The sequence below is a fragment of the Neolamprologus multifasciatus genome, chromosome 12 (assembly GCF_963576455.1).
Source record: "Neolamprologus multifasciatus chromosome 12, fNeoMul1.2, whole genome shotgun sequence".
Taxonomy (NCBI): domain Eukaryota; kingdom Metazoa; phylum Chordata; class Actinopteri; order Cichliformes; family Cichlidae; genus Neolamprologus; species Neolamprologus multifasciatus.
In genome coordinates this window covers 25,632,658-25,645,125 of record NC_140450.1, presented here as the reverse complement: position 1 = coordinate 25,645,125, position 12,468 = coordinate 25,632,658, and the positions used below count along the sequence as shown (strand labels likewise).

Sequence of the window (12,468 nt, the reverse complement as noted above, 5' to 3'; positions counted from 1 at the left end):
AATTTCATTGCATTGCAGTCTTTTTCCCATTTCTGCCTTCAATATATCATTCTAATGTATGAAACGTGGAACAATGGCATCTGGAACAATGGGGAGAGGGGCTACATTTTCAAGCTCGCAAATGTAGCAGAGACAGCAAAGAGCCCCTTTTTTTCCTTCCCCCGTTTTTGGAAAAAAATCGTGTGTAAAGAGAAGAAAGGTGACGATTGTGTATCACGTCGCTTTTGTCACACAACAAGCCGCAGACCGCCACGGTGTCGAGATATTACAAATGTGTGCATTTAGTGACTGGTGGCTTTAACTCCTTCATCATTTTAGCAAGAGAACCGCATCACCTGTAACACCTTCACACACACACACACACCCTCCAAAAAAAGTCCATCTATTAAAAAAAGATTAATCACGCACACAAAAAAAGCTAAATTAGGAGGAAATTCAAGAGCGCTGTCCATGTTCTTGCACTCACAGATGATGGGTCACTTAGTTGTCCACATGTAATGTGTACAAGAGTAAATGAACATCATGGTGTCTATTGTCCCATGAGGAAGACTCTTCCCTGAAACACTAGGGCTAATGAAATAGGGACCTATAAATAGCAGAGTCATTACTGAGAGAGGACTTGCTTTGCGCCAGTCTTTCACTGTAACGCTTTTTACACTAATAACCAGCTCTATGGCATTACATACACTTGGCCATCGGGTGACACAGTAATGAACATCATGACACAAGAGACTTGGAGAGTAATTTTAAAATAAAGTCTCTTTGTGACTTTATTTACTTACTTGTAAATAAACTCCAGCTATAGCTTGAAATCATATAGAATCACTACGAGTGTAAGGGAAGAAAAACGCATAATGAAATGTGTTTTCATAATCAGAAACGCATTAAAAGTGGGTTTTAGATTTTGCAACAATTTTTTTTCGTCAATACATTTTAGTCTATAAATAAATAAATACAGATGGATATTTTATTTTGTTTTTCCCTGCTACATTTAACTTTAACATTAAAAAAAAATGTAAAAATAAAAAGTGGAATAAATAAGTTATAAAATTGTTTACAGTCCAGCTGTAGTGACATGAAAAAATAAAAATTAAAAACAACAGCAGGACGAGTATTTCTTCAAAAAGCCAAAAAAAAAAAAAAAAAAGTGCAATATTTCTACAGGTGTCAAAAATGTGACCCACCTTCTTCACGTTTGCGTCTGCCTCGTGCTTTTTGCATTCAGCAACAAACAGATGCCACAAAAAGCAAGAGGGGCACGCAAAGAGTCTCCAGCAGGCACGCTCCTACTGCTGTAAACTAATTTCAATCAATCCTTCCTTTTTGCATCCAAAGCAGCCTCTGCTGGCTGCCACCGCCTGAAGATAACTATTTCACCACCTCTGTCATGCCTAATTAACAACTCAGATGTACAATTCAGAAATTTCGCAATTAACCTACTAAAATATTGTTGGAGGATGCTAATTGTTATGCCAGTTGCCATAAAGGCTCATTTGCATAACGTATGTGCAAAAAACAATTATGAGCTGTTGATCGCGCAGGAGCCCGCAGAAAACGCTTGAAGCGATTCGAGGGGGAGAGAGGGAGACGTGTGCAAGAAGATGGGAGCGTGCGTGTGCAGATGGAAGGACAGCACTAGATCATCCCCCCCCCCAAAAAAAATAAATAAATAAATAAATAAATGAAGATTTGAGGTTCTGCACGTGCAGATACCAGCCACTACAGCTGCAGAGACATCTATCGCCACAACACAAAAGCATTTACCCTTCCAAATGAAACCAATATGTATACTCTGTTTTTTTCCTCTTTGTCTGGCTCTCCTTCTTTTCATCTTTGATGATGGGGAAATGGAGGGTATTTGGGAGCTACTTAGATAATAGCCACATCTTCCTCGGTCCCCCTTGTGCTTTAGAAGGGGAAGCACTAGTGGCCCTGACACTGAGCCAGTCAAGAACCCAGCTGTGCGCAAGCCATTCGGCACAACACTATCTAGTCAGTGCAGCCGCATCACTGGGGCTCTCTGAGACAAAAAGCAGCCAAAGTCAATTGTGTCTGCTGCTGAATAGCTTTCTGTTCCCTGTCATGCATTTACTGGAGCCTTTTCAGGATGAAGAAAAACCCATGAGGTAGAACCAAAAAAAAAAGAAAAGAAAAGAATTGACTAAAATAACATATATTTTTGTTCCCTAGCTCCCTAATTTTGAGAAAAAAAAGTGTAATAAAAATATAATCATAATAATAATAATACAATTAGAACTAGTTTCCTCATTAACTTTGGCAGCACTAAAATTCATGCTCCCTACAGAATTCCGAAATGCTTACCCACTCAGTCCTAACTCTATTTACTTCAGGTAACACTTTTAGTCCGGCTTGCATGTGGTTAATTACAGGCTCATCCTGAACTGTATTTAGTGAGCACAGTCTTTCTCAGTCGAGCACCGAACACAGCATGGACAGACCCAAATGCACACATGAAAGCACGTTCAGCTCTTTCAGAAGCCATATCAAAAACGTGCACACAAAAAAAAAACACCAAAAGGCGACACCGCCTCGACCTGTGAGTGCAGTACCCTCCCTAATCCACTGCCTCTGACACAGGATCGCAGCATTCATCAGCCTGAATCTCTGCCACATTCCCTCCCTCCTTCCCCTACCTCTCCAGACCCCCCATTTCTGAACCTGATGAGTCAAAGGTCACGAAAACAACAAGTCAATACGCAGCCAAAGAAGCGCCACGCAGCTGAGAGAGCTGTGGAGAGGGCTAAGCCTCTCTGTAGTACTCCATGATTTAGCCTGTAATAGTTTTCTGTAATCTCTTTCTATTGATTAAACCTCACATCAAAGAGGAGTCTTGCTACAGAACCTCTCTTTTCCTGGTCAGAAATACCATATGGAGGTAATCTTTCACCTTTGTTATTCTTGCCGCTCCCGCTGCTCCTGCTGCTGTGAGCCTCTCTTCCAAGCAAGAGAGCAAGACAAGGGAGTAGCCAGCAGGATAAAACAAACCCAGCACAGAGGAATAACTGCAAAACTCATCTGAATCGCAGGCAATTTTCACTCAATGCATTCATTGTCTCCTCATGAAGCCTAAGGGGGGGAAAAGGTACAGCGTGAATGTATCCTTTGTCCTAAAACAGTTAGAGACATGAACGATTTTGATTTGTTTGTCTTTTTTATGTATGAACCTAAAGGGGAAAAAAAAGATCACACACATGAAAGCACAAAGAACAACACTTGCCAACCAAATCTCACATTCAGCTTATCTAAATGCAAAACCAAGAAATTTTGGAGGAAAAAGCCTTCCTGCTAAAACACTCAATTTAGTGACAGGCAAATGACTTCATGCTGCCACTTAATCTCATTTCTTGCATAATGCTCTCTAATTAGCATATCAAAGTGAATTAATACTTCGAGGGCATTAGCAATGCAGAAATGTGCCCGTAGCTCTACAATAACAGTTAAAAGAGTGCCATAAACTTCCAAACACCTTGGAAAAAAACGCTTTGAAGTGTCTTGCTATTACTAGAAAATGCATTTTCTTAACCTTTCCGTTCCAAAACGCAATCATTTCAAAATGCAACTGAGTCTCGCCATCTTCGTCACAAAATAATACGAAAGCCAGACCTTAGTCTTACTAATCACCTGCACACCATGCAATAAGCCCTGATAACATGATACATGTGTGCAGTAATTACACTGATGATTCTTGGACCACTTTCAAATTTATTATTAAAAGCCATTTTCAGGCAGCGGTGGGCTCCATGGCTAAAAGACAGCGGCCCCATGTGCCATCTCAACAGACATGAAAGGGCCAAGGAAGCCTTGTGAATGATGCTGTAGGAGCCAGTGAAAGGCTTACTGTGAGCTGGAAAAGCAGACCGGTCAACAAGGCCACCAGACCAGCTGAGCTCTGTCAATGGCTAAGAGGGGGAGGCTGTGACTCTAAACCACAGGTTAACCATGCGCACATACACACACACACATGCACGCACGCAGGCTTGTGCTCACCCTCCTCCTCTGTCTCGTCTCTTTTTCACACTCGCTTCTTACCAGGATCTCGATCAAACGTGCGCGTGCACACACCAAATGATGTTGCTTTAAATAATTTTCATGCTAACTTGAATGACTCGAGTTCACACAGCTTAAACATTCAAACAGGAGCCATTATAACTTCAAACAAACAAACAAGTAAAACTGATGTGGGAAAGTGGTTTGGGTCTGAAACTAAAATTCACTTCTAATACTTGTTTTTTTTCAGTGAGCTCCACATTCTACAATCGCAGGAACACTTCCGCCTCAAAGCTGGCATCGTGTTTGATCTACATCTACTCTTTTTTTTTATTATTGCTCCGTCTCTTTCATTGCCTGAAATCAACAGGCTCACAAACATAGCACAGCAGCTCGGCTAGACTGTGGACCCTCGGCCTGCCCCTGTGGACGCCACCTGTGTTGAGGAAGTTCATAAACTTTTATGACCTCCTTCAAGCTAATTTCCTCATAAACCGCACAAAGGTCACAAATCTGACATAACACCAGGTTTACTCTTTTTTTTTTCTAGTAGAGTCAAATTCATTTATCATTTTAAAATACATATTACTAGAAAAATAAATAGCTAACATATAGGAGGGTAGATATTTTAAGCACCTGTTCAATAAGCATGGTCTGCAAAAAAATTGTCATCAAAAAGCCAGCGTCCTTATTTAAGAAAATAGACCATAAGGTGTAAAACCAATAATCTTATGGGATACAGGTTTGGACTTGAAATAAAAAAAATACACAAGGTTTAAGCTATAAAAAATGAACGCTTGTAATTACAACTCTCAATAATATATGAATGAAGTGTGTGTGCATGCTAAAGGTTTTCAATCCTAGTCCTAAAAAACAGAAATAGCAGTTTATGCTCATATAAATATATAAAAAGAGGATTTTTTTTATTATTATTTCACAATCCTTTTCTCTAACTAAGCTTCCAGGAGAGGTGTTGTTTGCATTTTTCAAGATTAACCATCCACCTTTGCAGGAAGGCTTTCATACAACTGCAGTCGAATTATTAATTCTGCGAGCCCATCGTATGATTTGACTAATAAAAAAATCTCTTATAAGTTGATGGCAAAACGTTGTCAGGTTTTCCAGCATGGATTCTGTGTGATCTAGGATATGTAGAGCATATGCTACGGGACTTCCCCAGCCTCTTCACTGGCAGGGTGGTGAGTGTGAAATCTGGAGCACACTTTATGTTCAAATCCAAGCAAACCAGTGCTTTAAAGCACACTTGCAGAAGAAAAAAAAAGAGCCTCTTCAGTGGAAGAAGACTCTGCCTATTGTTCCGTGACAACGGGAGTTTCTGCGTGGTACGGTGACATATTTTTAAAAAGTGACTGATTCATTCGGTCAGAGGTCACCTATAACCTGGATGCAGGCTGTCATCAGCTCACTGAGAGGTAAAAAAAATGCCTGTGTGCTTTTATTGATTCTCCAGTTGCATGTATCACTGTAACGGTGGAGTTTATAGTTTGATATTACAGTATTTTAGACAAAGATCTTACCTGTCTTTTCTTTGATTTCACAGAGAACGCTGAAGAGTGCTGGTTTCATTCTGTGACAGTTCAGTCCGTGTTTCCTGTTTCAGTATAAGAGAAAATAAAATACTGAAATAAGTTCACTGATAGTTCACATGTCTGACACAAACAGTTAATAGGGTTGGACACGCTTTTAAGTTTAGTTGACACTTTAATAATGCCTTCCAATGTTCCAAGCCTCTTCTTCAGAAAGTTAGCATTTTCTTCTCAAATGTATACTGTGTCATAGTATTTTTATTTTTATTTTTTTTAAAAAGCATTTCCCAAATAACACCAAGCCCTAATGTAAATATTAGTCTCAGTGGCAATTCCCTGCATAACATGAGCCCACTGGCATTAATTGTGTTTCAACACCACGTAGACTTTTATAGATGAATGAACATTTATAAAACACGTGCTCACTAGGACAGTTTAACTAAAATGCTGTGCTTCCCTCAGTGGCAACTTTCACTGTGTTAAAGCTTTGCGAGGCAATAAATACACCTCAGAGTGAGATTATCATTAAAGCCACTCCAGCCTATTGTTGTGCATTGGGGAGTTAAGTTAAACGGGCCACATCTCAATAATGATGCGTTCGGCGTTTTGTTTTTTCTTTTCTTTTTTTGGTGTGGCGAAGTTAATAAAACATAGAAATCAACCAACTTTGCTTGCGCCTCGTCCAGACTTTGATCAGTTATGGTCATTATTTGATGCAGAATGTCACCAATGTCTTGTTTTCTTCCGTCTCCGTCTGTCCCATCGTGTCCATGTGGAGGCGGCAGTGCCATGCCTCCTTGTACCGAGTGGCCAGCCAGACTGACACCGCCGATCGACTGCATGATCCGGGCTTGATCGTCCATAGTAGCCGCTAAAGAGTCTGTGCACTGAGCCACACAAATTGAAAAACTCATATACGAAATCGGCTACAACATATGCCGCAGACTGGAAGGATGTACGGTTGTGTGATTCTTCGGGGTTAGGCAGCACACACGCGTCTTTTGTTAAAAAATATGCAGCAGTTTTTATTAATACTATTTTTAGCGTAAATCTTGTGTCCAAGTTGTCGTCGCTTTACGCGCGGTCCAAAGTGCCAAAACGCTGATTTCGGCTGTGTTTGTAGAAAATCGCATGAATATTTTTTTTCTCTTCTTCTTTAAAACTTGTTTGTCAAAATTGTCGGTCCATCACATCCCGCACGGATCCTCATAGCAATCAGTCTTTTCTCTGGGTTTTGACGGGCGGTAGAGACAGAAACGGTCCTTGGTGGTCTCTCATTTATTAACGCTCTTCGTGGGATTCCGGCGCATTTCCTTTCGAAAATGTCCAAATCCTCCTCGTAAAGCACCGGCAACAAAATAAAAAAAAAAAGAAAAGGAAAAAGATATCCGCTGTGAAAACGTGTAAACAAATTAAAAAAAAAAAAAAAAACAATCTTAGGCTCGCAGGTGCCAGCTATAAATGTGCAGAAATTATCCCCGCGACAACTGACAGTATTTAAAAAAAAATACACAATCTGCAGCAAGGTTTCCAAATGTGACTACAAAAAATATGAAATGTACAAAAAGTTGGGAGATTTCTGCTTAGAAAAAAAAGCAACGGCGAGAGGAAATTAATTAGGAGACAACGCTGTATAAAGGCGATGCGCAAAAAAATATCTTGCCCTTCTGAAATTTATGGGCTCCAGCCTCTGCCTGTGTGTGTTTTATGTTGTTTGATGGCAGCAGTAGTGAGCGATTGACAGTGTGCCAATGCCACTCACTCAGTGCAGACGTGTCAGAGCAGGGAAGAGGGCAGGAAAAAAAATAATCACAAAAAAAAAAATACAAAATACGAAATGAAAATGCACGCTCCGCCCTGCAGAGGAGGGGTCTATATTCTTGTCACTTCTCGCCTGAACACCGAAAAACAAAATGTTAAGCGCTAGTACTTAGGATGGTGATTATAATGATGAAAGCACGGCTGAGTCCCCTCTCTTTCTTGCAACAGCGGCAGCAGGGTATCCTCGTTTCCTCACGCGTGCACGAGCAGCTATGTGCATATTCTCTTGCAATAACAAAGATTTAGCTCTGTAGCAATACAAGCAAACACATAATGAGAGTTTTTATACAGTTTGATGTAGAACTGCACAGTCCCTTGTAAGCCTCGGTTCAAGCCAGGCAAGCAGTAGACATGTTTATATTATTGGAAAGTAAAGCTCCTCGACCAATCCCGGGCGAGAATGACGAAGACTGACGAGCTCCGCGTCCTATGCTGGCAGATGCATGATGCCGAAAGCCCACCCACTTCATCCCTCCATCTTCACCACAGCTCTTGCAAAAGGATGGGAACTTCTGATTGGTCGTTGCTACGAGTGACATCCACTGCACAAGCAGGCGGCGCTGCTCCGTGCTCCTTCGCAGTTGCTATGGCAGCAGACAAGTTGTTGAGCCGGAGGAATGGCAGCAAATATACAGTGCACCTCTACTATAAGCATCGAGATCAGAAAAAAAAGAAAATAGGGGCTTTCCCTTCAGTTAAAATGAATTCAGCGATAACGTGTAGGAATAAAGGATGTGGTTTTATACGAAGAAACCACAAAAGAGGGCTTGTGTTGTGCAAAGACGTTATTGGTGAACTTTTGATAGATAGGCTTTGCTTGGTTCTGATTACCCTGCAATGAAGTGACAAAGTCACATAAATAATATTTAAGCACGGCCGTGTTGCTAAATATATGGACTTGTTTGCTCAAGTGAGTTGTTAAGTTCTCCACCAGCCACTTTTCTTCCACCCTGACATCACTGAATAAATGACGTGTAAGTAGTTTAAAGCGGCCCATCCAGTGTATCACCGGACCTCTGAAAAAACAGAAAAGCTGCCTAAAATGCTATTTATTACTTCTGAAGTAAAGCGCTATATCCAGTTGGTAACTGTGTGCAAAGGTGAATGTGCAGCCATCAATAATAGAAGTGGGAGTTTCAGCAGGCAGCATGGTGGTTCAGCGGTTAGCACGTCTGATTCACAGCCAGACTCCTTGGTTCAAACTTGGGCAGACCCCCTCTGTAAGCACGCTCTTCCAGTTCCTTTACGTTATGCGTGATTTCTCATAATAAAATAATAATAATAAAAACTAGTAGTTGGAGACCAACCAGCCTGCTGATTTGTACCGTGGACGCAAAGTACTTTACAGTATACCAGGATGTAGCATGATTTTCTTTATAAGCACCAGAGTGAACATGTGCATTTAAAATATCAATTTATTTAATTATTTTTGCACAGTTAATTTAATCAAAATACAAACAGGATGTTCTATACAGTCAACATCTGCCTGTAATTTTGACTATGTTGCATGTGTAGATATTTATCAGATTTGGAATTAGCTTAATTCATGAAACCTGAAATGTAGAGAAAAATACTGTAACATTTTTGCCCAAAAAAAACCATATTTCATTTGTTTTTGTCATATATGTGTATGGTTTTGTTTATTTTAAAGGTTTATGTTGACCTTCCCTGCGTCTACAGATGTAGACTAGCAGTTTCTCTAGAATGTGACATCTTTGCATTTTAAACATGTCATGTATATTTGACAAATATACATGTTTTGTGTATTGATGTTCATTAAACTGTGTTGACCCTTTTAAATAAAGAAAAAGAGTTTTTTTTGTTTTTTTGTTTTTTTTAAAGAGCTCATTCATTTTATGGAAAATGTAAGTCTGAATTTGATGAACACCAGAAGTTACTCTGACATGGAAAGTTGGCATTGTGTTCAACTTGTGAGTCTGTCAGTGCGTCATCATGAAAAACCGTTTTCCTGGAGACAACTACTATAGCGGAAACTACCACAAAAGCACTTCTGAGTGTTTTGGCAGGTGTTTGTATGTCTGTCTGTGGACAGACTTCGTCAACACAGCAGTGTCGCAATCGTACAGTATAAAGCTTTAAAGATTTACAGATGTGATGCTGAGCTCAAAACGAAGGCAGGAATTAAAGATGTGTGTTGTTTGACCAATAGAGGGACTGCCGGGGGCTATGGCAGCTTCACAAAATACCACCACCTTCTTAAGCTTGAATATGTTTGTAGCTCCCTGATTAGTGTCTTTTATATGAAAGTTTGATATCTACTAGTAACAGCTGATGTTGTTTTAACCTTGCTCTATCTGTCTTTGTGTGTACGTCTACGTGTGTGTGTGTGTGTGTGTGTGTGTCACTGTGACAAAATGTGGTTGTCAAGACAATGTTGCAGAAAGGCATTTTTTAGTGCTTTGCCAGGTGTTCGTCTGTGTGTCTGTTGACAGATTTTGTCAAAATGATAGTCACAACTCTGCAATATGCAGTTGCAAAATTTTATAGGTGTGTAACTGACACTGGAATAAAGTAAGAGATTGACTATGGGTTTGAGACTGTGGACTGTGGACTGTGGAAATCTCGCTGGTGTGATCCAGTGTGCGGTCTTTACTTTCTCTATGGCAAATATTTAAAAACAGCGTGCTATAACAGTGATGTCACACATAGCTAACACATTTTAAGCTCTGATGACACCTGTGAAAGTCACCTGTCTCATATAGATGGTAAAGATGGATATGATGTGGCATGACCATATTTTACATCACTGCATTATCTGTTCAGCATTATTAGAATCATCTTATTACTTCAGGAAGTGCTCCTTCTTGAATATCTCCCTGGCAGCTGTCAGGGGTCCACGTAATACTGTATTAAAATAGTGAACAGTTTTAGCGAATGATTCATCTTCATGAGTCAGAACTCAGTGAGTGGATCAATCTTGTGAAAAGGAAGCAACTTTTACCAAAAGAAATTTGTTTGAAGTCCTGATACGGTGAGTCATTACTTAAAATAACCTTTCAGCTTCTGATTTCCTTACTAGAATAGGTAAGAAAATCTTACCTATAAATGAATATATAATTGTTTCACAATGAAATCGACTGACGTGGTCAATTTAAAGGAGATCACTGATGCTGAAAGTTTGCATTAGTGTATCTACCAAATTCCAAAGTTTGAAATGTTCACATCACAATCAATTTCAACACGTGAAGAAGAAAAAAACCCGAATTTGTCTTTAGTGGTCTGTGTGGTTTTGCTCATTCATTTGACCTTGAAGTATGGGAGCAATGCACTCTTGAGTTTAGTGAATGGGAGTCCCAGGACTACTGCATTTATCATTGAAATACTGAGCTGTCAAGTCACACTGCATACCTGTCAAGAGGGGCTCAAAGGTACGGCTCCGACTCCTCTCCTCTGTTGCAGTGCATGATTCTTCATTGCATTGCATAGCAGGCCTATTCGCCGTTGTTTTCAGCCATATGTCAACATAATTCATTTCCGTATGTGACAGCTCCTTACAGTAAGACACTGTGGGTCTACTAGTTGACAAAACCATCTTTACATAACCGAGGGGTTGTGCTAACCACTGCTGCTGGTGTGAAAACAGCGCAGGTCAGTTTATCTGAGGAGAAATAATTTAGACGTAATTTGACATGTTGTTTCCACAAGTACTACAGATTAGGTTAAATAAAATGACAATATTTTTACAAATGTGCTTAGCGAGGCATAGGAATAAGCACCTATGAGTGCAGAGACAACACTTTGTCATCATGCTTCTCATTGTGACATCTGAAAAGACCCACAGGTGCTGTGGAAAGTGACTGTGTTGTCATATTTCATTTAGGCATCCTTCTGCAAAGCTGTAATTGCCTAATTAGCTTGTTAATTAGGAGATTAGCATTTACTGATAGAGTGGCTTGCTCTGTTGTGATGAGAGTAATACAGATTAAGTGAGAAGTTATGGGTGCATGAGTTCACAGTTTCGCTGTCCACAAAAAGGGTCAGAAATCATTAAAAGATTTGTGAAATCACCGGGTGTAGTGCAAGTGAAGATGTCTTTTCTCCCGGCTTCCTTGTATTTGAACTGGTGTTGAAGAAGGTGAGAGAATGCAAGAAGTCAGCCTGTCACGGAGTGGCGAGACACTTCCTGTTCTGAGTGTCGCCTGTATGATCCCCTGTTGCTCAGGGAGATTGAAGGAAATGACCGAGCAGACGGTGCCAGGGATATTACTAACCCAATTATAAACAGCCTTTCATCTGGTTTGGATATATTATTTATTTATTGATATTTGTAGCTGCTGTGCATGCAATTCGTCTTCATTGTGCTTGTAAATGTTAGAGTGGATAGAAGTAGCATGAATATTGGTTTAATCTGCAGGAAGCGGTGCCATGAAAAATTTTGACGTTTATGCCTCAGATGCAGGTGCAAGTCGGGTAGAGTCGGGTTACTTTTATTCATATAACACATGCTTCGACAATACACACGAATATCCAGGATGGGTAATACACGAAAGCCAGACACAACATGATACCTCATAAACACAATGAAAAACTAAAGTAGAATCAAAAAGTATTTATGGAGAAAGTATTCACATCCTTAATTAAATTAAAAATCCTGCTTTCCAAAGCATTGTCAGCAAAATGTACTTATAGCACCAACATTAAAAGTACTCATTATGCAGGACTGTGGCTCTCGTTAATTGCATTTTCATGAAGCACTTTTATGTTGAAGCTCATTGAGGAGGAGTTGATTTTTAATTGCTTTATGTACTGTTGAGTGTAAAAATAAAGCTTCTTACGTGTTTTGGACATAAAGTCTTCTTCTGCAAAGAAACCAGTAGAGGCTTTCAAGTGAACTTGAAAAATACAAATGCAAAAAGAAAAAAATAGAAAGCAAACTGAACACAGTCTCAAAAAGAAAATACAGATACAAAAGTACTAGTAAATAGTAAATATGGGTTGACAGTTTACAGGAAATACTGTATGTGAGGTTAAACTAATAAAATGTGATACCATGTTTCTGGCACATGACAGAATTTTGCTACTAATAATAAGATCATTTCTTTGAGGTTTAAAAATCTGGGTGATAAATAAA

At 39.7% G+C, this 12,468-nt stretch overlaps 1 protein-coding gene across 7 annotated transcripts in view; it reads right to left on the bottom strand.

Annotated features, from left to right (window-relative positions):
• The window catches only part of pbx3b (pre-B-cell leukemia homeobox 3b), a 57,661-nt gene extending 49,803 nt beyond the window's left edge, over positions 1-7,858 (bottom strand). Inside the window, exons 1-2 of one of the 7 annotated variants that reach the window (XM_085180225.1) lie at positions 6,222-7,858; positions 5,547-5,626 (exon numbers count right to left, since the gene is read on the bottom strand). In XM_085180225.1, coding sequence (XP_085036351.1) covers positions 5,547-5,626; positions 6,222-6,469 — 328 coding nt within the window. In that variant the 5' untranslated portion in view covers positions 6,470-7,858. The remainder of the gene's footprint in view (positions 1-5,546; positions 5,627-6,221) is intronic. The other 6 variants (XM_085180227.1, XM_085180226.1, XM_085180229.1 and 3 more) reach the window with 6 other exon arrangements.
• Between the last annotated feature and the right edge of the window lie 4,610 nt (positions 7,859-12,468).